General features: G+C 39.3%; 1 protein-coding gene across 18 annotated transcripts in view; it reads left to right on the top strand.

The window, feature by feature from the left end:
• LOC121328711 (rap1 GTPase-activating protein 1-like) overlaps window positions 1–26,436 on the top strand; it is a 124,884-nt gene that overhangs the window by 87,360 nt on the left and 11,088 nt on the right. For 8 of the 18 annotated variants that reach the window (XM_041273706.1, XM_041273690.1, XM_041273691.1 and 5 more), the window contains 16 exons: window positions 1,760–1,795; window positions 3,371–3,418; window positions 3,981–4,019; window positions 6,045–6,230; window positions 7,132–7,235; window positions 8,815–8,893; window positions 10,039–10,092; window positions 10,367–10,450; window positions 11,415–11,515; window positions 12,173–12,302; window positions 14,794–14,949; window positions 15,828–15,899; window positions 16,582–16,668; window positions 17,606–17,746; window positions 20,364–20,495; window positions 23,609–23,686. In XM_041273706.1, the coding sequence (XP_041129640.1) occupies window positions 1,778–1,795; window positions 3,371–3,418; window positions 3,981–4,019; window positions 6,045–6,230; window positions 7,132–7,235; window positions 8,815–8,893; window positions 10,039–10,092; window positions 10,367–10,450; window positions 11,415–11,515; window positions 12,173–12,302; window positions 14,794–14,949; window positions 15,828–15,899; window positions 16,582–16,668; window positions 17,606–17,746; window positions 20,364–20,495; window positions 23,609–23,686 (1,509 nt within the window). In that variant the 5' untranslated portion in view covers window positions 1,760–1,777. Of the gene's footprint in view, window positions 1–1,759; window positions 1,796–3,370; window positions 3,419–3,980; window positions 4,020–6,044; window positions 6,231–7,131; window positions 7,236–8,814; window positions 8,894–10,038; window positions 10,093–10,366; window positions 10,451–11,414; window positions 11,516–12,172; window positions 12,303–14,793; window positions 14,950–15,827; window positions 15,900–16,581; window positions 16,669–17,605; window positions 17,747–20,363; window positions 20,496–22,587; window positions 23,256–23,608; window positions 23,687–26,436 lie in introns of those variants that run through there. The other 10 variants (XM_041273695.1, XM_041273698.1, XM_041273693.1 and 7 more) reach the window with 8 other exon arrangements.

The following is a 26,436-nucleotide window of genomic DNA, read 5'->3' as shown; positions in this document are numbered from 1 at the left end:
CCACTTCCCTGACCCGGAAACGAACTGTCAGGCCAGCCCTTCCAGCTACTTCTCCTCTCGTTCTTCAGCGCCCTCACAGGTCGGGAGGAAGATTCATCACCAGAACTCATCTTTCCGTTACACTGGTGTATAGCCTTTGTGGGTGGTATGGAGGCAGCTGCTTTGACTCTTATGCTAAAAGGGATTTGAACCCAGGACTCAATAGCTGAAAGGCTAGTTAATTAGCCTTCTTATTTATTTTTGGTTCCCTAAAAGATTTTTTTTATATTAAAAAAAGAACATCTTTCTGCAATTCATTGTGCCGAATCTCTCTTGCGACGCCTAAACACTTGAAACAATTTATTTCTGAAGGAGGTCAGTGGACCCAGGTGACTAAATAATGTTTAGTAATTGAAACCTGACCCTGTAATTCGACTCCATGCGCTGGTTACATTGCTTCTTATTCTCTCATGGGGCACAGCTGGGACATCATGTTCTAATGAGGATCTGCCATTCTGTCCTGATTTTACCAAGTGCCTTGCGGTTGTACAGTATTCTTCAATTAACAAATTGCGATTGCATCGAGAGAACCATTTACTTTCTTAAATGGTCAATCTTAAATGCGCTACCCTTATATTTGCTTATGAAACCACCCTGTACTACTCTGGCCACCTACAACGCAAAAATGGTCATTGCTAGAATTTTCAATGGGGATTCCCGACAGGGACACCGACAAAACATTTCAACATTTTACACTTTGACATTTGTTGATAGAGCCAAAGTAGTGCAATCTAGCAGTGCACGCAATAAGTAAAACTAACATGTAGTGAATAAAATCTTCATTGCAAAAACAGGGCCTCCCATTTAGTAAACATGCATAATGTGCTAAACAATCAACTGCTCAACTGATAAAGCCAGAAGGAATTTAGCGGCTGATGTCTAGTTTTCTAGTTTTTTTTCTAGTTTTCATGTGACACTCCTAGAATCTAGACTATAAGACTCCACTGGCATTTAGTGCACATCTATTTTTAATTGGTATGAACAGATATGTGGGATGCAAACCATGGAATGATCGGGGAGAACAAGCAGTCTTTGGGTTACAGTGTAGAAAGAAACTTGTTATGTAGCACCGTCAAGCCAGTGGTTCCTTCCTAGAAGCCAATTAGTATCAATCAAAAACTACTACTTTCACTACAAAACAAACAAATGCTACAGCTTGCATACTGAAATACAGATGACCCAAATTCATAAACCCGGGCAAGACGACCCTATTCCCGGTGCGCTGTGCGTTGTGAGCTGCAGGTCCACTGGTCAGCCAGTGCATTTTAGAACCACTGCTGGATGGATATTAATTGTAGCAATTTAATTATAGGTTCGGTGGCATGTGGCTTGCAGCACAGCAGATTAATTGTTTGAGGGTGTACAAGTTGATTGATGTAGTTGCCCAACCTTGGGAATTTGTCAAGGACTGACTGTGATGTGTGCTCAGAACAGAGGGCTGGGAACCTCCTGTTGAATAACACAGGCGAGCTGTTCTCACATGATGAAGGGTTCAAAAGGAGTAAATGGGGATAAGAATATATCACCTTGGGACATACCAGTGAAATCCTGATTTAAGAATGCCTTATTGTTTACAGGGAACTACATCTTGCACGGCAATGGGTACATTTCACAGAAATTGTGAAATGAATTAGGAAATACAGTCACTGAAACACATTCCTTTGGAATTTAAACAATTTAATTTGATAAAACCTTACCTTTATTTAATTTTTTTTTCCAGAATACTGATTTGTTTGAAATGATTGAAAAGATGCAGGTAAGGTGTTTTTTTGCTTTTTTTCAATGTATTTATTTTTTACATCCATGTTGGTTTCTAAAACTCTTTTCTGAACAAACATTGCCTATTTATGATTGCTGAGAAGGAATGATCTTTTTAATGAACAACAGTCATTTATCCTTCACATTACTTCTATTCAGATTAGTCACCTCTCAGCAATTGCTCCTAGTATTTGTAGTGTCAGCACCCTACGTTCTTGAAAAGTGGATGAGAAAAGGCTATTTCTTTAATATTCTGCATCCACATCATGCAAGACTGTGTTCTGAATTTATCATTAGCTGATTAAACCAGTTATAATGGAAAAGACACAGGCAATGCTGTAATCAAATGCCTCAGAATGGAAACAACAACATTAAAAAGTGTACAACGTTTTACGTTACATTTTGTACATCAGTCATCACCATGCCAACATCTGCGGAATATTTTAGCTCAAGGTAATTCCAACGCATAGGAGCCACCAAGGGCAATGACTGGAACAACTTCAATCAGAAGGACATTCTACATGAACAGTGTATAAGGGTTAAGGCTTAAATGTTATTTAGAAGAAGTTCATCTCCATTGAAATCTCACTCATGGCCAGCGTAACTGCTTTAGAAAAGCCATTGATTTAGTGGTACTGGAAAGCAAAAAAAAAACAACATATAAAACGAAAATAATGCCATGATAATAAACAAGGTTGATTGTGGTAAGAGACAAAGAAAGTGGATTTTAAAGTACATTGAGCTAGCAAGATATTTCCAGCAAATGTTCCCCAAAATGGATTATCATAATTTTGCAGGTCTTATGTTTTCCTTTATAAAATTCAAACATGTAATAGTAGATTTAATGCAATGCTGCATCTCCACCACATCCCTGCATCAATGAGGGACTTCATGATATTGACTCCTGTACAAGAAGTCATTGGAAAGACAGCAATCTGTTTGTCAAGAGGAGAGCCATGGCATGGCACCTGGGAGTTTGAGTTGTTGCAATGAGAAAAGCCCTTCTCCATAACCAAATCGCTGCTTTTCCAATGGCTCTATGTTCCTCCAGGTGACCTCTTGAGGCAGCAAGCTGGGATAGGGGGCTGGGGGTGCAGTGTTGACATATCTAGAAGGAGATACCCATGCATGTTGCTCCCAGGTAGCTTTGTTAGCTTTATTTACTTTAAATTCACTCCGATACCAATGGAAGTGTTGATGTGTAGCCTTGCATTTACATATTATACTGGCTCGGCAGGGCATTGTGAAGACACAGTAACACAATTAACCATCACTGATTCTGTGGGACATTCCACTTGGATCACGTTTAGCTTCAAATATAGCTAGCAAGTCTCTACTCCCACAAGCCTCTCAACAAGGATGACCTCTGGGGTGAGGCCTCTTTCCCCCCGTGTTCTCTATATTGACCCCTTCTGTCCTGTATATCCTGAGTTTGATTTGAAGAGATGATCCCCTTGTAATGAAAAAGCATGGAAAACCACCTCACCCATCCCATTGTCTTTTGTGTTTGTATTTGCAGTGCCTTTGAAGATGGATTATCTATTCATTGTATTTCTTTATAAACCTCTTGCAGGGCTGCAGAATGGATGAACAAAGATGTACTCTCCCACCTACACTTAAGGTACATCCAATCCTTTACTTTTCAAACAGTCTTTTGTTATGAATGGTTTGGAGATGTAGGCTGAAATTTGAGTTGGCAGAAGTTGAAACCCTTATATTGTGACAGTATCAGTGATCAATCAAGACAGTAAACTGAAGAAGGTACTAGCTAAAATGTCTACCAAGTTTCTTATATATTTTACTATAGAATTCTGATTGAGAGTTTAAGTTATGATTGATTGACCTGTGAGATAGTAAACAAACTAATTCTCAAGATTCGGGTAATTAAGGATTAATATCTTGTTAATTAGGATTAATATAAGTTATTTTAAATTGCTTAATCGTTTCAGGTTAAATTAAATGTAGCAATAATATTAAAACATTGATAAAGTCACAACTTTAAAAGCCTGTTTAAAAACGTTGACCTTCTCAATGTGTTTACTGAAAGAGCTCTTGCTGGTATATTAGAGCTCAAGTTCAATGTATTTAGAAATATTATTATGTGGATGGGTGGAAGCTTCTTTGATTTGATTTTACACTTTTATAAAAGGTGAGGAGGCTAAATCTTTTTTTGTTTCTCTCAGACTGAAGACGACTACATACCTTACCCCAGTGTGCATGAGGTAAGAGAAGCTAAACTGGGAACAAGAGGACACACTATTTGTACTGTTGACTTTTTATTTGTGTCCAACAACAGCAATCAAATTAATTCATCCAGCAGCAACTCAATTACAATGGCACACTAAATAACACACATTGAAATAAAAATCTGAGGCGTTCATAAACTCTTTTTATGTGTTTCAGTGGTCAATAGTATGTGCTCTGTTTGCCATTGGTAATATTAGAATGTCCTGCCCCGCATTTGAAAGCCGATTACTTTCTTCTGTGCCAAAATACAAAACACTTGGTTTGGGATATTCAGAGAACTTGTAAGCCTTGAATTATATGTAGTCTTATGTTTATTTAATTTGTTTAAAAAATAGCCATAAATATAACGTGGGATTTACGTTTAATACTATAATAATTTTTGTACAACTATATTGTCTTGTAATATGATTACCAGGGATAAAAATATTATATATAAATTGGATCGACTGGCTTTGCGTTAACACACAACTAATGTTTTTGTTTTTTTATCTGAAAACAAAATGTGCAAAGTTTACATTCCAAACTCAAATCAAGTTTGGAGGAATCAATGCTTCTGAACCTTCAGATCGAAAGTTGTTGCATGCAGAATATACTGACTCAAATCCTAAAATAGGTAGCTTGAATCCAATTCGACTGTGCATGTAATAAGAGAGCAAATGTTTACTTTATTTAATGGATGAATTAAAATGATGGACCAGAGATAAAAAAAAAAAAAAAACATGGACGTGGACACAAATGGGAAGGCAGTCGACTTTGTACAGTATTGCATTGAGAGGTGATAAAGGAAGTCACTAGAGCACACCTCAGGGAAAACAACAGTGACACAGATAGAATTAAAGAACGATTGTATACCCTCTACTGCTTCAACATTTAAAAAGATCCCAAAGGACCAAAAGAGGTCTGGGTATATGGGCTTTCTAAAAGCCTTGACTTACTCTTAACTGTCTCAAGCAATGTACTATTACACTTCATTAGAAAAGGTCCTAGCCTAGGAGTCTAGGTTTAGGTTTGAATCTGCTGTAAAATGACCAGGCTTTCAACACTGGAATCTACTACTTGAGAATATTAAATCAAGTTCCAGACCATTGAAAACTGCTCCTGTGAATTTATTTTTTATTAAATACATTATTTATTTATTTTAATAATAATAAATAGAGACAATAAGAATTGTACTGTTTCTGACTGGGATAAAAAATTGAGGCTGGGAACTGGATAAATCCCAGCAAAAAGAGTCATCCTCTTGATGGAAGTAGGCCTGTCCCTCATGAGAGCTGCACTCAGACAGCCTTGTGTTGGAGTAGATCGATCTGACAACACCTGGGCTCCTTCTGAAATACAGTCCCTCCCACAATGTCGTGTTACTCGGCTGTTCCCTTTTGTTCAGGCTATTCACTCCTTAATGCAAGGAAAAGGTTGAAGCTTGAGGTGTCCGAATGCTTTAAGATTATTGTGTGAAAGTAATTGAAAAGGATCAGCTTTATACATTCCTCTTGATTAATTGTGAACGCATTCCTTAATGATTGAGTAGACAATGGGATTGCAGTGTACTTCATTTAGTCCACTTGGTGCGATCAGTGTTCCATTGGGATCACTTGTTCAGATCAACTAAAACTAATTAATAGGCTCTTCTGATTATTATGTTGTAATCAGAACTCATTTTGTGCAGTTCCTTAGAATTGTTCTAGTTCCATAGTTGATAATGAAAATCTGAGTATGTAGATACATGGAGGTCAATGACGTAAAACTTCTTGTTTTTTTAATCCCATTTTTTTCTTTTTCTAGTATTGTACAAATAGCAGGTGTTTTTCTCCTGACAAATTAGTTAAAGACTATTTTGTAAAGTATTGTAAAAGCTGGTCTTTGTCTACAGCTAAGTCATCATTTGTCAATACCTGCTCAGTTCTTCAGTTGCATTCAGTGCTATTTCAGAGTTTAATTGAATGACACAGAGATCTGCGAGTAGGCCGGTTCGATCTTACCAGCCTTGTTACCTCTTTCAGGTCCTGGCCCGCACAACCCCGTTTCCCCTCATTCTCCTGCCCCAGTTTGGGGGTTACTGGATCGAAGGGACCAACCATGACTTAAACAGCCCTCCCGAGACAGAGCAGCTGCTGTCCCCGACCGCTCGCATCAAGCTGGAGTGCAACACCACCGCCAAGTTGTTTAGGAAGCACTTTCTCGGCAAGGTGAGCAATGGGAGAGGACCTCGCAACACCACTAGACTCAGGAGCACAGGGTCTGGGCTTGCACTCTAGGACCTGACAGAGCAAAGCGTGCGAGAGAAACACACTCAACTTGATTAGAGGTAGACACCGAGTACTTGTACACAAAGCACTTGTAATAAAAGCTGAACTACGTTTGTAAGATAGGCCAGTTTGCATAACATAGTGGGATAGAAAGCTCTGGTCTCAATTTAAGTCAATGTTTAATGGAATCAAAATCGATCTACCTGAAAGAATTGAGGTGCTGAATGCTAGTGTTTGTATGTCAGTGAATCTGATAAACTCAGTATCTTGGCGTTCCTTCTTCATGGGACATCTTGAAGAAAGAACCCAAAAATGAAGGCTGCTTAATTGAGATCTGTTTCTGGTTGCATTTAAAAAGAATCTGTGAAAGAAGCCCCTTAAATGGCATGCTAAGTCCTGCTCCTCCTGAGTTTAATCAATGATCTGGGTGAGCAGACAAAAACCTGCACTTGATGTGAATTCCCACCCTGAGCGGCTCAATTACCTAACAAGCCCACTATAGTAATCGAAAAACTCGATACAACTCTCCTGCCAATTTCAGCGGTTCCCCCCCCCCTCCCCTTGCAAAGTCACATGGTTACAGTTGCATGTTTAGCCCCCAAGCAACTGTTTAGAAAATATGACTAAATATAATCTTCAATCCTGTGGTCATTTAGCTCAGTCACGCCATTCAAAATATGTTCTGAATCCAGCCTGAGTAACCATGTGCTCTTCTCAAATAACATTAGCTCATCAGTCTTTGTGATGTTATTAAGGTTCAGACAACAGAGAAACACCTATGTCACCCACATGGAAATGTTCCTGCTGAAAGCTGATTGTTCCTCTTGTTTTTGGTGTTTAGGAGCATTTTAATTACTACTCCACAGACAGCACCCTGGGACACCTGGTCTTCTCAATGAAGTACGATGTGATCGGGGACCAGGAGCACCTGCGTCTGCTCCTGCGGTAAACACACCTCACACATTCCTCAAGGGTTGATTTATTCACGTTCACTATGAAAGCCACTAGTAAGAGAGATGCAGTACAAAATATCCCTGTACACGTGTTCAATATCCTTGTATTAGTGTTCTGCATGATTCTCTATTGCCGTTTCTGATTATTTGCTATGCTTACTAACCATTCCAGCAGAAGCTGCTACTGAAAAGACTTCTCAATACACCTTGTATCCATTCCGTGACAGAATAACCTGTTAATCACAACATATTATCACTCAGTAATATGCCTCACAATGGTTTCAATATTATTGTGACAACATATTATTGTAGAAATTCAAGAGAGAATTTAAATGACCAGACTAACCTACAATTCAGTTATATGCCTGTGTGTATAAAGTTATGTACAATCAAAAACATTTCAGTTTAAATGACTAGGACTTATCAAGTACTTGCACAGCTGGCTTTAAATGTAGATTATGCATGATTTATATACCAACAAAAAAAGTAAATACTGTAATATATTTAACAATTATGAAAATAATTCTGACAGTAAGCTGGCTGGAGATGCATTATTACAGCACAACTGGGAACGCTATGCAAATCACTCCAGTAGTCTCACATTATTAATATTCTTGACTGGGAAAAGCAACAATTTACATGCTTTCTGTTCCTGCTCAAAACAATATAATGTACTGTACTATAACAGTTAATCACAGACTCATGTTTTGCTTTGAAAAGCTAGATAAGACTGTGGACTGCTGGTGTGTATGGAGTCCTAAGCCATGCTCTGGTAGTGAACACTTGATGTGGTCTGCTGATAGTGGTATCTGATCCTGGATCTAACACTAGATTTGCTCTGCATTTAAAAAAAAAAAATTCTACCATAAAGTTTTTATTTTACTCAAACTTGAAAGTGAAGTGACAATGAACAATGTTACTGCCTACAGTCAGGCACCCCGAACTCCTTATCACAGCTCTGTGTAGCAGGCAGTGTTGAGTGAGGCACTGCCGTTACGGATTCTGTCCCCTGTCGGGGAGATCTGGTTAAAAACTCTATAACCATGAACCCGGCCCAGCTCTTTTGCATAGTGGTCAAGACGAGAGAGCTTGCCTCAGTCCTGACCTGAACCCCGCCTTCCAGCCATTTTGTGTGGAGTTTGCTGGGTCCACTCGGAGCTTGACTGAGACCTCTAAACCTATTTCACTTATGACCCGAGCTGGAACCCAGGCCTCTAAAAGGTAAATTGGACAGAGAGGCTAGTGAATTGGACAGAGAGGCTAGTGAATTACACTGCTGTGCCACCTAGCCCCTGATTTACTGTCCATTCTGAGAGAAGCAAACCCCAGTGTATGTCACCCCTGGTCCTTTATCAAACAGTGATGCAACTGAATAGCGACTTCCATTTCATAAGTGCAGCCCAGGAAAGCAAACTCGTCTTCTGCAACAAAACTGAAACAAAGCCCTCTGCAAAGGGAAGGACAGCTAGCAAACTTTCCAAATGACCCATGTTCTTAATAGAACCGTCCACCAAATACATACAGTTCTCAAGGGTAAAGTTTCTTAACATCTGTTATGTTTTTATTCTCAGAACTAAACTGAAAACGTACCACGATGTCATTCCAATATCCTGCCTCACTGAGTTTCCCAATGTTGTACAAATGGCTAAGGTAAGCACTGGAGATTGGAATAAGAGTTTCTGCAGAGATTTTTGCCTACAAAAAAAAACACCACATTTAAAAGGACACAACACATGATTTTCTGGAAACATTTCATTAGTTATAACACTTATAACACTTATAATAATTTAGTCTAGTATCCCAACACTAAATACATCTAAAATGTAATGCCCAAAAACTGCACCTGTGGTACAGATGTTTTCAGCTATAGCCACCCCTTATAAAAGTTTCCCATAGAAAACATAGCATGGTAGAATAAAGCATAGTGAAAGAATAGTAAAGCATTGTAAAGACCAGCAAGGTATGGCATATTAAATTATATGGTAAACCAGGATAAACTATGGTAAATTTATAGTATCACTTTGGGAAAAGCATGGCACAACTACAAAAATATTGTGGAAAACTTTCAAGGGACCTGAATAGGCAACAGATGTGTTTGTTAGCAGTTAAGCATATCGAAAATAAGAATTGTATTATATTACAAACCTGTAGTACAGTACTGGGCAGGTCCGAACAGGGCTCTTTAGCATAAAGATGTCTTTGACAAACAAGAGCTAGGCCCCCAGATATAATCACAGCCCTGTTTCCAGTGATAAGGTGGATGCAGATAAGTGTTGTTATCAGATAAGAGGGCCTTGTTGTTCCAGACACCGCTCACTCTCTCGGTCCGGTAATGCAAGGTCCTGTTGCTAGGAATGCCAGCTGTCCTTGTTTACACACACGCACCAATGAGTGACAAAGCAATCGCCACGACCATGCAGCTTCATGGGTACTGCAGTGTAGTGCTTCACCGTGGGGTTACAGGAGCCACTCTGAGCTCACTACATTTAAATTGAAACCAGTCCATTGTAGACATTGGAGGGACTTTGCTAACACATTCAAAATCTGAAATCTATTGAATTGTGGAGTGCGTTTCTTGTTTCAGTTTAAAAAAAATGTATATTTAGTATCTGATACCAGGTGTTTAAATATTAATAGACCTCTATTTTGTAATTGTGTATCTGTCATTAGGATTTGTATCCATCTCTGTATCAGTGCAATACATCACAATACATTTACTTTGAATTATCCCAATAGAAATAACTACATTTGTGGTTTTATACCATAAAAAGCCCTAACTGTCTTTTGCTTTTCAGCTCATTTGTGAAGACGTGAATGTCGACAGATTTTATCCTGTCTTGTACCCCAAGGTATACACAATATATAAACATACAGTGTATATATGTGAGTCTGTATTTGTTGATATGCTGTTGTAAGTGATAAGTGAGACTTACAAACACTCACTATCCTCTGCCCCCTGTTTTTATTTTTACTAAGACTTTGCTTCAAACTTACATTGTAAATTGTAACTTAAAAGCATGACCAAACACTTTTTTTTTTCTATGTATTATAAATATGTCTTTATAGCGGCCTGTCTAGATGTGTGAAAGTCTTCACGTACTTTCGCTCGGTTTCCCTCCTCAGGCTTCACGACTGATTGTTACTTTTGATGAGCATGTCATCAGCAACAACTTCAAGTTCGGAGTCATCTATCAGAAATTTGGGCAGGTGAGCACTCTGGTTTGTATTATTGATTATTATTTAAATTGTCAGAATCGCTGCTACAAAGAGGCTCAGATAACATGTTCTGCAATATGATAAAACCAGAGCTAGACCCCCTCTCCCACAGACCCCTTTCAACTCAGCCACAGACATGTCTAAGAGCCATGAAGGAGCTGGAAAGAAGGAGCCGCTCTCAAACCTGTAAGAGTCCTTCAGGGGGACCTTTTGAAAAGCTCCTTTCATCCAGGCCCAGATAAAAGCGCTCTGGAAAAAATACAAATAAGCGTCGTCTTGCTGGGAAGTGGCTTCTCTTTTGTTCTCAAGTGCCCCTGAAGTGCATTCGTCCAGCTTCAGGTTGCCCTGGCACTTGAGTGGATCCCAGGGTCCAGACCCATTGTTTTTAATGAGGAATCACTTGTATCACGCCAGACCCTGCGTTTAGCAGAAATTAGGAAGGGTGTTTATTCAGCTCTACCATTACCATGATTATTATGTTAATTGGACTTTGGCTCGCCTTTTTAAAAGGCTTATTAGAATTGCTAATGTTGCATTGTGTTTCTCTTAATATTAAGATTGATTATGTTAGATCGGTGAGGCTTTGTTTGATATTGTTTTTGTTTATTTTAACAAGGGTGGGTACATAGTATTAAAGGATTTTTTTTATATAGAATGTAGAGAGGCAAGACAAGATGAAACAGAGCAAACTTAATTTAAGCAGATGTTACAACTAATTTAGTTGGCCTAAGTTGTAATTAGGTGTGCTAAACCAGTTCACTCAGCCAGCTTTCCACAAGTATTTAAACACATTGGTGCAAGTAATTGGTAAGTCCTAGTTTTTTAAACTGAGAGAAAAGTTTCCGACTGTAATGAGACTGACCTATGGGTTCATGCTCTGACCTGGTGCCCTGCTTAGTGTTTAAGCTTTGGTAAATGCCAGCACGGCTGTGTTTCATTTGGTTGTTTTTTTCAGACAAGTGAAGAGGAGCTCTTTGGAAATAATGAGGAGAGTCCGGCCTTCGTCGAGTTCCTGGAGCTGCTGGGGCAGAAGATTGAACTCCATGATTTCAAAGGGTAGGAATCCAGTGTACTGGATGAGACCATGCTCCTACATTCACTGAAAAACCAGACACGTTCTCCACAACATGGTAGTGTTTACCTTTAAAAAATAATGCATTAGTCACACAGCAGTGCAATTGTTATGTACCAGGCCAATGGTGGAGCTTAACTCAAAACATGTTCTGTAATAATGTTTTCATATAGTGAATTGCTTATGAAATGTTTAGAGCCTGTACTGTATACACACATTGAAATGCCATAAAATTAACCACACAATAGAAACTTAACATTGTTCTATTAATCTTTAAGCACTTTACAACCAAAACCAGTATATTATTGATGTAGAAGAGAAAACACTGAGGTGCAGTGATAACTTCAGGTTTTGGAAGTGCACTGTCAGATCCTATGCTTTTATATGATTATGTAACAAATTACAGCGTTTTTAATCTTCAAGGGTTATACTGGTGTCATCTAGCTTTTCAGAAGGAGAATACTAAAACCCACACCGACATGGCTTTGCTTTTGAAGCTGTGAGCGACCATCTGCAGGGTTTTTGCTAGATTTGGGATGCTTTTGAAGCTGTGGGTGACTGTCTGAATGCTGTTTTCTGTATTTCGGGTGCCTGCTGTTTGATCAATTTTGATTGAAGGTACGTGCTGATTTTCGTTCTAGTTTTCGTGGGGGTCTGGACGTGGCACATGGGCAGACTGGCACAGAGTCTGTGTACTACAACTTCAGAAACAAGGAGATCATGTTCCACGTGTCGACCAAGCTTCCCTACACTGAGGGAGACACGCAGCAGGTAGCCTGCCACCTTGTCCTGTCTGGAAACAGAACTACTGCTTACATTTTCACTGCCCTGTAAATAAGACTTCTGTTTCCGCTGTGCTGCCGTAAACATGCGACTTTGACCTTGTTCCTTTAAAATTCTTGTGGCATCATTTAACAAACACATAACACCAAACTCGTATATAATCTATGATAAAAATGTAGCAGGGCTACCATACAGAAAGAATTCTACAGTACTGCAAGTGTCAGAAACAGTGCTATCAAATCCAGATTTCTTACACATTTAAACAGACAATTACAAAGGAAGATGATTTCTAATGTGCGTTTTATGCATTTATGAGGGTAATGCTTAAGCAGATCGCTGGAAAATAGTCCTTAGACGAGCAATTGCTGTTACCTTGGGCATCAGAACTGTAAACACTACTTTAAGACTACGACATCTTACTAGAATTCATGTTCCCAACAAGATCAAAACAGGACCCTATATGGACAGACACGTTGTCCGTTTAAAGACAACACTGTTCACGCTCTTACAACTTGTTTAACAATATAGTATATGTCATGAAGGCAGAAACGATGAGCCCAATTATCATAGGCACAGGAAAGGTTACAGGTTTTAAAATATACTTCTTATTGGCATTAGCAGCATTATAAATTGATGCCTTTTTCAATGTGTTTTTTTTTTACAATACCAGACAGTACATGTACACCTTTAAGTTGTGAATCAGGTCCAGGTTTTGTGGGGAGGCAGTTCAGAGAATGTCGCACCGTCTTACAAAGTATCTCAAATATTAGCTCCAGTAACACTGTTTGAAAATATTCTATCCCTGACAATTGCAGCAATTAAACAAATAAATAAAAAGGTAGCAAACAAAGCGCCCTCATTATTCTCATCTCTGCCCCTGAAGAACAGATTCATTTGTTAGCAGCTTCCTCTTAATCAGTAACTGATTTGCAAGTTATTTTACATGCAAAGCGATTGTCAGTTGCTGCCTCCTTTTCTCCAGTCTGGGATACAGATATCCCCCTCTTGTTTCTCTGTGTTACCCCATCAGAACACCTCTATTCTCAGTGTGTGATTCTCCACGTTACCCCATCAGAACACCTCTATTCTCAGTGTGTGATTCTCCACGTTACCCCATCAGAACGCCTCTGTTCTCAGTGTGTGATTCTCCACGTTGAGAGTGCATTTGAATGGGTGTAGTCATAGTTTGAATATAAAATGAGTCAGTCACCGAACCGCATTATTCAGCAAAGCACTCAAAATGGAAGGACTTGTGAACAGGACTTTTTTATTTTTTTTTAAACTTTGACAGTTTATTGGATAGAAAGAGGGTTACTTGTATCTATCAAAGTGAGTTCCAGCATCACAGTCTGCTGTACCACCTGTGTGATAAACATGCTTTCACATCTCAAAATACACTCTAGTCATTTTATAAATAATAATGATGATGATGATGATGATAATAAGCATCAGTAATTAAACAGATTTAAATGAGGGGTGCAGTATTTATAAATTAAATATGCGATTAAAACCAAGATTAATTTTATAGTCAAGATTAATCGCAATTAATATTTAATTGCTTGACAGCCCTAATTTAAAACAGTCATACAACTGATATCAACCCCACTGACAATCACTTTAGGGAATTAAAGATCAGATTACATGGACTGTATTTTGCATTGAGCCCCAGTTTAAGAACTGTAGCTAGATTTACATTAAACCCTTTCATTGTGCATTTGCCCAGCATTTTATTACTTAAACAGCTCATGCAGCACTTTCAGAAAGACAGCAATGTGTACAGCAACCAGTGCGAGTTCAACTGGATGTTTGTCCCCCTCTATATGAAATATGCTACTATAAATTCACATTTCCAAGTCCTCAATTAGTTTTAAAAAACTTTCTGAACCGTATTATATTTACCAGTGGATTAAGCAACAGCTGTTTGGGAAGACCTGGCCCCTGCAGTTTATTGGAGGCTGCAATATATGCATTGATGTACATGGATATTATCTTGTATTTTTATTGATGTACAAGGATATTATCCAAGTTCTGTTCCCCGTTTCATAAAGATTACTATCTAACAAAGTCAACAGTGAACGCCAGCACCTGGACTATGAATGGCTGTCACACCTGGGCGAAAACACATTGGTAATTGCACACCGTGTCGCTAAACAGATTCATATCGAGCTCAGTAAGCTGTTGCGCTTCAGCAGAACTAACATTGTCTTCATAAATTGATCCCTTATTTATTTACATTCAGGTAGCAAATAAACCCAGCTTGTGTCTGGTGAGACTTGTATTAAACAGTTTTCTGCCACATTAAATGACTTACATACATGCTACTCAATTACAAATTGGTGGAACATAAAATTGCATGCACGGTAGTCTGGTTATTCTGCAGTAAAGGCGATTTTTGTTAGAAGGCACACAGGATTACAACAATAGCTAAACTGAATAATATGAATCATTTAGGGGCTCTAACGCTGCTTTCTCTCTATAGCTGCAGAGGAAGAGGCACATAGGAAATGACATTGTGGCCATAGTGTTCCAGGATGAGAGCACGCCATTCGTGCCGGACATGATCGCGTCCAACTTCCTGCACGCCTACGTCGTGGTACAGGTGGTGAACCCCTGCTCCGAGAACACGCTCTATAAGGTAATCTCGGGTGAAGAGCCCCCAGACTGGTGCCGTGGCATACTGGAGGCTGTATACGATAAATATCAGTACTTGTCAACCATGGACCTCAAGCACACTCTATAGTGTTTTGTTTAAGTCAGTCAGATTTTCTGTCTAATGTACTTTCAGTTCAATATAGCTACAGACAATTTCAGGTGACGAAGGCTGTCTGGGAGTGTACTAAACACCAATGCAGATATAAAACCTATATTAGATTGTAGCACCCTTTATTCTTTATCTGTATTTCAGCAAAATATCCACATGTTTTATAGCCTAAATATCATTAAACTGCCAGAAAGATGCGTTCAAGGCAGATTTGGCCATCATAATTTGGCCATAGAGAATATCTACAGTAATTAAGGCCAGTGGAGGACTCACAAAGACACACTACCAAAAAGGTGTGGTCCACAGCCGTTCAAAGCTTTGTGGCTAAAAGAGCCATTCCGATTACCAGGTGAGTTGTTACCGAGCCATGCAAACAATGAAAAAAAGGTACATTTTCTGAAAAGCTCAGTTAATAGTAGCAGCTACACTCAGAAACTGCTTCAGTAACGTCATGCTCATAAAAAACATGCAGCATGTTTCAAACAAAAACCCAGTAAAACCTCTAAAATAGGATACTTAAAAAAGAACTGTATTGTGGAGCTCTAGAGCCATTCACTGGACAGCCCCGGTGTAGTGCATTTAAAAACCAGTCGTGTCTAACCACGGGATACGCAAGACAACACCAGGAAGCCTGAGACTGCTTAGAGACATTGTTTAATGACACCATATGCTAGAGTGTAACTATCATTTTAGAAACAAAGACTATGGCAGTAATTGTGTTGTAATATAATATGGGTTTTTTTCTTCCCTAGGTGTCTGTAACCGCCCGAGACGATGTGCCTTTCTTTGGACCTGCATTACCAAACCCGGCCATTTTCAAAAAGGTACAGTAAAAAGGCCCATCAGGAGATGTCCAGAACCCTCTAAGGTGAAATGCAGCGAACTCCCTCTGTCTGCAGACCTCCCTCTATTGAGACATTACTCCATCCCCTTAGGTGATCTTTCATGTGGAACCAAAACCAAGTAGCGCTTGTATCTAAAAAGGGATCCATTCAGGTTAGAACAGGAAAACATGTGAATACTTTAAGAACCTAAAACCTCCAGTTGATAAACCTCAAACACACATGTTGTATTACAATAGCATGTAATGGGACACACTACTCACAAAGAGATCCTGTAATGCATGTTCAAAGTGGTCCCCTGTTCTGATAACATGCTCCAAATGGATGATCCATTCCTGCAGCACCATGCAGAGCACCTTCTCTCAGTGAAAACACATCATCTCCAGTTATCTTTGGTGAACTTTCCATAAAGAAAACTACAAGAGGAAAAGGATGTGTTGGCCTCCTTTGGACTGTTATAACCATTGGAATTAACCCTACTGGAATACATCACAAGCATGTTCTCTTGGTTAACCCAAGATGTACGAGAATCTGTGAGCATAGTTCAGCAGTGTTCTGCATGTGATGCTCAGTAAATGTTTTTGCATGTGGAGTTGAAAATAGGTGCGGTCATTAACACTTGCGTTGCCTTTAGGATGTAATCGTAATTCTGCTCTTTCCTCAGGGGCCAGAGTTCCACGAGTTCTTGCTGACGAAGCTCATCAATGCAGAGTACGCTTGCTACAAAGCTGAGAAGTTTGCAAAGCTGGAGGTGAGAGGGGGCGGGGTCAGTGACATGACAAGGAGAGGATCCAGTACACATTTATATAAAGCAGTGCATTTCCAAACCCCAGCACTGCTGACGACTATACCATTCTCTTAACATTGCACAAGTGCTGGAGCAAAATTACAGTCCCAGCATCAGCAACACATTTTATAAGAAGTTCTGGTTTTACCCAGCCTCCCAAAAGGTTGGGTTAATTTCCTGACCATGCAAACCTATATTAAACTAATGGTTTAAGTATTGATAAACCACACAGATAACCATGCCAATATAATTCAGTATAAGTGGCTACAATATTAATGTGTATAAGAATGTGCAACACTAGTGTATATATGGAAAAACAATTTAAAAAATCTACACGTGACCTCAATGTATAGTTACTACTGCATAAACACTAAGGTCAACTTCTTCAAATCGACATGCGTATTTGATAAAGTTTAACATCATCTAAACATTAAAACATCCTTGTTGTAGTTATTATAAATATGGCCTGTGTTCCAAAACAAGTGATCAAGATTATTTTTGTATGAAAATAAAATTGTGTAATTAAGTGCATTTAATGTTAGTATAAATGTAAGCTTTTTAATTTAAAAGTACCATCAGCTTCTAGCTGGTATATTAGAAAGTGGAATCCACCTGTGACTCAGGTTATTTCAACATTTATCAAAAAGGTATAGAGATAAAAGGTAAACTAATTAAGATAAAATTGTAATAGCAGTACATGTACCAAGGATTTAGCAGCCCATGGTAATTCGCCTCATCTTGTATACAGTAAAGTCATTGTAAAACAAAACATGACATACGAGTTCAGTTCAAATGAGTACAATTGGAGTATGTTAGTATATATTGTATTGCAAATAGATTAGTTAGCAGTGGGAATGGTTGATTGAATGACAAGTGGATCAGGAGGTTGCTCGTGTTGCAGGAGCGCACGCGCACCGCCCTTCTTGAGACCCTATACGAAGAAATGCACATCAACAGTCAGTCAATGATGGGCATCGGGGGAGAGGACGACAAGATGGAGAACGGGGCAGCAGGGGGAGGGGGCTTCTTCGAGTCCTTCAAGGTAACCAATAGGAAATAATGGGGAGGCGGGAGATTCTTTAAGGTAACCAATAGGAAATAATTGGAGGGATTGGGAGATTCTTCAAACCAACCAAAATCGGAAAGACCAGTAGGAGGAGATTCAAGGTGTCCAGTTGGCAAGAGGAGGGCGGATTCTAAACACAATGGAAGGTAACCAAGTCAAACAGAATGGAGGTGGGGCTTCTGAAGTGGATGGGCACATCTCTAAAGGTAACACAAAAAAAATGAAACAGTGGAGGGTAGGAGCTTCTGCCTGGTCCAGTAGTTAAAGAAAAGGTCTTGTAACCAGAAGGTCTCTGGTTCAAATTGCGGCTCAGCCACTGACTCACTGTGTGACCCTGAGCAAGTCACTTAACCTCCTTGTGCTCCATCTTTCAGGTGAGTCATTGTAAGTGACTCTGCAGCTGATGCATAGTTCACACACCCTAGTCTCTGTAAGTCAGCTTGGATAAAGGAGTTTGCTAAATAAAACTAACAACCAATAAGAAACAAGGGTGAAGGACACAGCTCTAAGGTTATTCATATTACAATTGTTGCTTAGAGTAACCAAAAATCTGAAAGTATGAGGGGAAGGTATCCAGTCAGCTACAAATCTGGGGGCAGGCTTCTACAAGGTAACCATTGTGAAAGGAGAAGGGAGTTTCTTTTAGATGAATCAAAAACAGTGGGGGATGGGGGCTTCAGCAAAGAAAGCCATTGCATTGAATCAGGTAGTGCTTCTGGAAAAAAAAAAAAAAAAAAAAAAAAAGTGCTGGATACAGCTCTCAAGAGCCATGAGTGTTCTGGATCTGCAACGACAAAAAACAAGCATTCTCTATTTGAAGCAACAAAATTAGCCGTACCAGGAAACATACAAATGTGCAGAAGCAAGGGAATGAATAGGTGATGAAAGTTCATCGTGCATAAGGAGTGGATAGATTACCATACCAATCCAAGCCAAAAAAGCACTTCAAGTAGCAATTCTCAGAACATTCATAATACAGCTTGTACTGCTAACAGGAGCAGTTAGTCATCCAGTATGAAGCTATTGTAGACTGCAGAAGGTCCAAGAAACCTTAGTGTTCAAGGTTGTTTTTTGGTTGTTTAGCAACAATGGAGTCTATTGTATGCCAGGATTCTTCCAGCAACATGCTGCTGTCTGCAGTGTAAATCACTGGTGTTTTTCACACACCTAAAAAAAGGTAGGAATTACAAGAACCTATCATGTTCCACACTGCAGCTCAGTGCTTAAACCACTCCAATGTAGACCAAAGATGAACGGTGAATGACAGGGTTGTCATTCACTGTTAAGGGTCACAAGCTTTCATAGAAACCTTTGGACTAGCAACCCATTTCAGAACAGACTAAAATAGTGCTCTGCTCCAGAATTTAGAAGTTAAATAATTGGAAGTCATTGTACATTTATAAAAGAATGTGTAATTGAATCCTTTCCACCCGTTTTCTGTAAAGTATTATTTTCAGTTTTCCCTGGAGCAGTATTCATAAAAATGTTTCATCATCTCATATTTCTAAAAGTACAATACATATATTTAAGTCATACTAGTTCAAAAATGTATTGCAGTTGATCTGTTAAGTACCCACAAACAGAAAAATCTCCCTTTTAGAAGTAACTCACCATCTTGTCAAATCAGCAACATCCAAATTAAAAAATCAGCCATATGTAATGTACACAGATCTCATATCAAGTTAGGGGTTTTGCACAATCTTTAGGTGGCTGTAGGTTTTAATTCAGCATAGTGCTTTTACAGTGACCTCTGGCACGACAAAGTGCACTAGAGAGAGAGTTGGCACTGCAAAAAGTTAGACAAGAATCTGCTGAAGTTTAATATTGTAACCAACAATGTCAATGCTGGCAGCAACTTTATGAAATGCACAGCAGGTTTAAATCAAGTCCCTTTTAATGTTACATTTGATTGAGGTCAAATAAAACAGTTTGGTTAATGTAAAGCTGGTTGGTGATTGGTGATCTTCATTATAATGAAATGGCACAAAAAAATAAATAAAACCGTTCCATGTACCTAAAACAAGATCATTTACTGTAACACTGGTGCTGTTTCAGATGCTTGGGGAACTGTCTGCAATTAGAATTGAGCAGTTAAACCTGGTTCGGTAAAAGTCATAAAAAAAATAAGATAAAAAACACATGATTGGTCCAGACATTTAAATACTTCAAAAATCTACAAGAACATTTATTTTTATTTTAGGAAAACTACTCTTCCACAAAAAACAATACGTACACTCATCTAAAACACCTCACTTCTGAAAATCTGGCCCTGGAAATTCCCTTGTCATGTGCTGCCCATGGAACCTACAGTAGATTACACAAGATGGGGTCCTATTATCTGTAACACAGGAAGGAACTGAATGGGGAGAGGAAGCCTAACTTACACCACTGATGTGTAAGAAGGACAACATAAATCTGGAAAAAGAGGAGAAGTAAGAATGTGGTTATTCTAATGAAAGGGAAGAAAATGTCTTTGGTGATTACCCCTTTATATAAGTCAGTGCTGGCATTAGACCCGAGACCCCCACACACCCCCCCTTTAAGTGTCGGTGCTGTACTGGAGCTCAGTCTGTTTTTACGTCTCTCTCTGTAGCGGGTGATCCGTAGTAGAAGCCAGTCAATGGATGCCATGGGCCTCAGTAACAAGAAGCAAAACACAGTCTGCACTAGTCACAGCGGGAGCTTTGCCCACAGTGCACCCGAGACCCCCAAATCACCTGGGATAGTAAGTAACCATTTTGGTTTTCAAAGAGACAGCTTCTGATCTCAGTCAGTGTATAGGAGGGTGATTGCTCCCATTGAATACAAGAGATACAGGCATCCCCAGATGAACCATTAAGGTAGGGCTGTTTAAGGAAGGCATAGGAACCAACAGCTCCATTTAGTGTTGGGTGCGGTTATCCACTATGCTGGGCAATAGGTCAAGTGGGCAGTTTGGTTTTAAAGGTTTCTTCCCTGTTTTTTTTTTGGGGGGGATACTATCATTTTTTCAGGAGATGAAGGATTGCATAGTTCAGCTTTTGGCCTACACTGAACTAAACTAACCTTTGTTTTGTCTTGCCATCAATAACGCAAATAAAAAAGCTGTTCATTCCAATTGAATTTCTGGGTCGCACACAGCTCACCAATCAGTCCAGTTATGTTTACTCTGCATTTCTTACGTTAGGATTGCATGGTCTCATTTATGGTCTCATTTATTGGGTCTGTGATACCTTGAGCAACACGGGTTCTGTAGAGTTAAAAAGGTTCCTTCTACATACTGTGTGTTAGCTATAGCAATTTTCTTGGTGGTTCAAAGATATAACTAGGGTTCTTTATTTTAGCTCAAATTTACCAGAAGTATTTCAATGTCCAGGCCCCTGACATTTGACAGCGTTTGTGGCGGTCACAGATTTATAGGGCAAAATATCTTTTTACTAAACCTATGCAGTTGAGTTTTGCTCCTTTTGACAAACCTTATTCAGCTACATGCTTATTCGGCTACCCTTTTTACATGCTGGTTAAAGGTTTAAATGTTTATTTTAAAAGAACAAGTGGCCAGAGTTGAACTGCAGTGTGGAAAGCATTGGAATCAAGGTCTGGCAAACAATGGCATATTGCTTGCCCCCAAGCTGAGGCTATCAATGGGAATCTGGTATAAATAAAGGGTAAAGGTTCACTGGTGCATCGAGGCTGCATAATGAAAGGAAACAGCCAGAACCAGCCCTCCAAACCTTCTTTGAGACAAGAAGCATTTCTAGTGGGGCAGTTAAGCATGCATCTAAGACTGATTTATATGAAGTCTGTTGCGAAGAGCTTGGATGATTGATCATAACGTGGCAAAAGAAAACTGTGGACAATTTATATAATTTGGAGGCAGCATCTATGTCAAAACATATCTCAAAGTCTTTGATAATGTCTTCAAGTCAGCTCTAGACAACCAGTCCCATTTGCTGGTTTGGCTTTGAGCCAAGCCACACAAAGCAGCTCCCATGAAACTGGTCTTAACTAGAAATCCATCGTTTTTGTAACCAGTACCAGGTACCCTGTAAAATGGTTGTCCAGAATTAGTTCGATGGATGGTGCCAGCAAAAAAAAATATTTTACCAAAGGGCTTAAAATAGGTATTTTTTCCATCCAGTCCCTAACACCCACTTACCCCAGCCTGGCGTTCAGGAAACAGGCATATTGGTAGTTCACCCATAACGCTCACTACCGGGTTATTTACTTGAACACACCCCAACTATGAAAACTAGCATTCAAATACAGAACCGGCGTAATAACTCCTATATTCTCACCTTGGAGTGGGAACTGACCTTGGTTCTTCCATAGCCTCATCATTAAATACAGGTCGGCAATAAGGAAAAAATGACATTTAGCCAAGACTCCATTAACATCTTCCATGTTAGAGCTGCTAAACTCAGTGAACAGTTTTTTTTCAGCCTTTGCATCACTGGCCATGTGAATGTTAGAGCACAGATGTGCACTCTTTGGAGAGTGAATTGGTTGAAATATCAGTAGTATTGAATGAATCCTGGATGGAATATGCAAAGGGACCTCCGAACCAGAAGATGGTGCTGTAGCTTGAGTGGCCACTGCTAGGGTGCATCACTTCCCAGAAGGTCAGCACAACAATGGTACCCACAGCAGGTCAATACAAACAGCATGTGATTTGTAGGAGTTGTGCTGCGGCACACAAAGTGATGGTAGTTCAGAAAACACTGTCCCACAAAGCAGACACGGTGGTGGAGTAAGCACAGAGACAGGGGACAATGTAAAGTACATGAAAGAAGCCCAGGTTTTCTGAGAAAGATGAATTTAATTCCTCTTAATTCCAGGTAAGAAGAATACTTCCTTCCTGGGCAACAGACAATAGGACCCCACCTGAGGCTTGCACTCTCGTTCTATAGGCATCTGCTACCTGTAACCTAAGAAGTGAATAGGCAGAGGAAGTCAGAGGGTAACGTGAGCAAGTGCAATGGTGAATGAAACCATGTGCACTCGCAAATAATCAAGCACATTGATCTATTAAACCCTGTGCAAATAATCAAGCTCATGGATCTGTTAAGCCCAGGTTCCCAGCCCCTGGGTTAATTTGTGTGTGCCTATTGTGTTCCACCATCATAATAAAGCTATATCCAAATGGTTTTGATTAATTAAGTTATAATACTCAAGCCTTCATAGAATCCCTGAAATAAGAAAACAATTCCAGTATGTGCACTTTGCATGCTTAATGAGAAACTACTTGCAATTACAATTGAACTGCTACCTGTAACGGTGCGGTTTCACATACCACTGGAAATCGTCTCATTCCTTAGCAAAATGCATTGGCTTTCTTTGCGCTTGTTTCCTACAGTAGGACCCGTAGTGTTATGGACATGTGAGATTATTATGGTAAAGAAAATGCCTTGGTCATTGCAACTTAAAAAATACAAATAAAAGTGCCAAATTCTGTGGAAAGCTATTGCCTACAGTCTTCTGTTTGGTCTGGCGAGTGGATATTGGTGGCAAAGGCAATAGGTGGGTATATAATAAAAGCTTGGGTAAGCAAGTCTTTCTCCTAGTTACCAAGGGAGATCACCAAGGAAATTAGTATACTATCATCTTAAACTACAAAAGCTTGTGTTGACAATTGGCTCTGTGTAAACCCTTGCTTGTTCATTAATGTGTCCATTTGATTTAAAACAGAGCTGCACTTTCTCTCTCCCTCTGTCTCTCCAGCCAGCGGCCTTTCTATTTTGCGTCTCCTCATTTCATAGCTTGTGTGGTTTTTCTGCCACTCTAGAAGATTTTAAAAACAACAGCTACCTGCTGCATGAAATCTCATGGTGTCTTTTCTTCTCCTCCTGTCGGACTCAGTCATTGCTTGTGCCAGGGAAAAGCCCCAGTAAATACGGACGCCGCGGCAGTGCCATTGGCATAGGAACTATAGAAGAGGTTCATGTCTAACACTCCCTTCTGCACCTGCTCTTGCAAGCGTCTGTCTTTTTGCACATTTGATTCAAAGCAAACCAAGAAAAGCATCATTCCTGTCTGAAACACCATAGAATTCTTACAGGGAAAATACCCCACACACTCAAAACCAAATCAGATACTTGTATTAGCCTTAAAGTCAGAATGTGACAAGCCAATTACTTGTGGTTCTTGACCTACATTGCACAGTATGTTGTAATAAGTGCACAAGCTACCGACTGTATAGCTTATTAAACCTAAGCAATGCAAAATGAATTATGACCCATTTTCTAATACCTTCAACACTGGGAATTCAAAGATAGAGAAACGTCCTTCATAGAGTTTTAGAGCTAGATATACTCTATGTACAGACTCATGTGCAAGTCAGAGATCATGATATCGATACTTAGGTAAAAAATGCACATAGCTGGATGTGTACAGAAAAAAAAATTCACACATGCAGCATCTCACGCACGTGTTTGTCTATTCAGGATAGTTATGATAGATCGATATCGCCCTCTTGTGGGGAAATAGGGCAATTACATAAAAAAGGATTCCCTTTGAGAATTTAACTAAAAAAAAAAAAAGTATCCAAACTTGAATAAGTAATGTTTACATGTGCATCTTCACAACAGCCCCTGAACAGGAATGCTTTTCTTGGTCTGCTCTTAAGATTTTTGCATGCTATTCAAGTTTGGCTGAATTAGAAGCATCTGCTTGTAGACACTACTTTTATTGTTATTTTTTTTGTTTTATTTTTTAAGTATATCAGTATCTACATTGAGAGGGGCTGAAGCTATTGAAGTACAATAGAAAAAAGACATGCATGCACATTCTATATAAATCCACACTTGACAAGATTGTTAAACTATAGAGGCTGCATCCAAAATAAATGCCATACCTTTACAGGATATGTAGGTAGGAACATTTTAATGAAGACAATATATGAAAAACATAAATTGTCATTGAATTCAATAACAATTCTCTTGTCTCAATAAAAATTGAGTATTTTCATGCTTCCCCCAGGGTAGAATTTCATACTCTGACAATTGTGATGCGTCTAAAAATCCAATGGACAGACTCAGCTAGCAGAGACTTATCAATAGACAAAGGTGTGAAGGATAGAGTCTAGGACTGGTAATAATTATTCCAGGTTAGACAGTCTTTCAGCACAATGCTGGAAACTAAAATCTAGACCGCTGTCAATTCTTCTTATATTCTACTAGCAGCCACCTTCTGGAATCCGAGACAGGGCAGTTAGCAGTCTGGAACCAGCAGTAAACCGCACAGAGAGAGAGAGAGGAGACCACTAACAAACTAAACATGAACTTCATACCAGAGTAACAGAAACATACAAAAGTAATTAAACAGAAATTGGGTTAAAGATTCTGTTAATTTAGGACTTAAAATCTGAAAGTTTTGGAACAGTTTTTGTACAAGACACTGCCAAGCTGTGTAGTTTTGTAGAAGCTCTTAAACTGGTCTTCCTATACCTTTTAAACCAGATTCCCAGCTGCAGTAGCTCACAGCCTTGTGCCCAGTCTAGCACCCTAATCATTGAGCTTCCATGACCAGCCCCTGGACATCCATGTACTGTAGATCTGTTTTGCATGCCACTAGTGTACCTGTGTAAGATCCAAGGTGTGAATTAAATATTGTGTATGTGTTCTGGGTGTCCTGCTGCTTTGAGTGGAGGGTAGCATCTCACACTGGAGTAACAAGCATGGCGAACTTTCTTTAGGGAATAAGTCATGATTCACTGCTGCAAGATCTGTAGAAACCTAGTTGAAGGAATTAAGCATGAGGCAGGCTGTTCTTACTGTATATATTTTTGTAAGCAACAGCAGTTAGTGGCTATTAATCTAGTTGAAATCTGAAATATAATGTAAATTTAAGACACTCATACATTTTGGGAACTAGCCGAAACTGGTCTACTTGACTTGATATTTTGACCTTCTATTTTTGTATGGATGATTCAGCTTTCACTGTACTGGTATTTGTTACAGCATCCAGTGTGATTTTGAACAGAATACAAAAATATCTGCTTCCATTCAAACCAGTGTTAAATACCCCAGATAAGGGTTGTACTTGTGAAGGAGATGTAAGATCTTAACAGAGATAACCAAGGCTTTAAAACCTTTTTCTTGCAGAGTAAATATAAACCACCTCTTGGGTCAGGTCCTAGGTGTTTAAATACCATGCTCATTCACACAGGGTGTAATGTTGCATTAAATTGTGTCATTTCACAGGGCAGTGGTTAGACATAGCAGCATTCTGATCTCAGTGTCAGTTACAGTTAATGGTTTGTTTGTTAATTTTCCCTCCAGTTGGCTTCCAGCTGTTCTCTAATACTACACACATTTATTTTTTAGTCTAGGCCAAAGCATGTGTCTGCTTGACTTACAAGTTTACAATTTTTAGGTTTTCCCAGACCCTGGTTAACACTAATCTGAATTTCATTTAATACCAGTTCTGAAAGAAAGCTCCGGTTTGTTTTGCCTAAGCTTCCTGTCTTCGCTGCTGCAGTAGAAATGTTAACTGCCAGTCTTTATCTTCAATTGCCTCAGTCACTTAAGTACTTTTGAAAAGTATTTCTGCTTGCCAGTGGTTATTGCAATACCAAAGCATGAGAAATACTCTTAGATGACAGATTTCAGCCTGAGCTTAACATCCAATCAAGTGTGATGTGCATACTGCTGAACATGCTACTTTGTATAGAAGTAGTGCCTGTACAT

The sequence above is a fragment of the Polyodon spathula genome, chromosome 16 (genome assembly GCF_017654505.1).
Source record: "Polyodon spathula isolate WHYD16114869_AA chromosome 16, ASM1765450v1, whole genome shotgun sequence".
In the NCBI taxonomy this organism is placed as follows: Eukaryota; Metazoa; Chordata; class Actinopteri; order Acipenseriformes; family Polyodontidae; genus Polyodon; species Polyodon spathula.
This window is presented reverse-complemented; position numbering and strand designations above follow the sequence as displayed.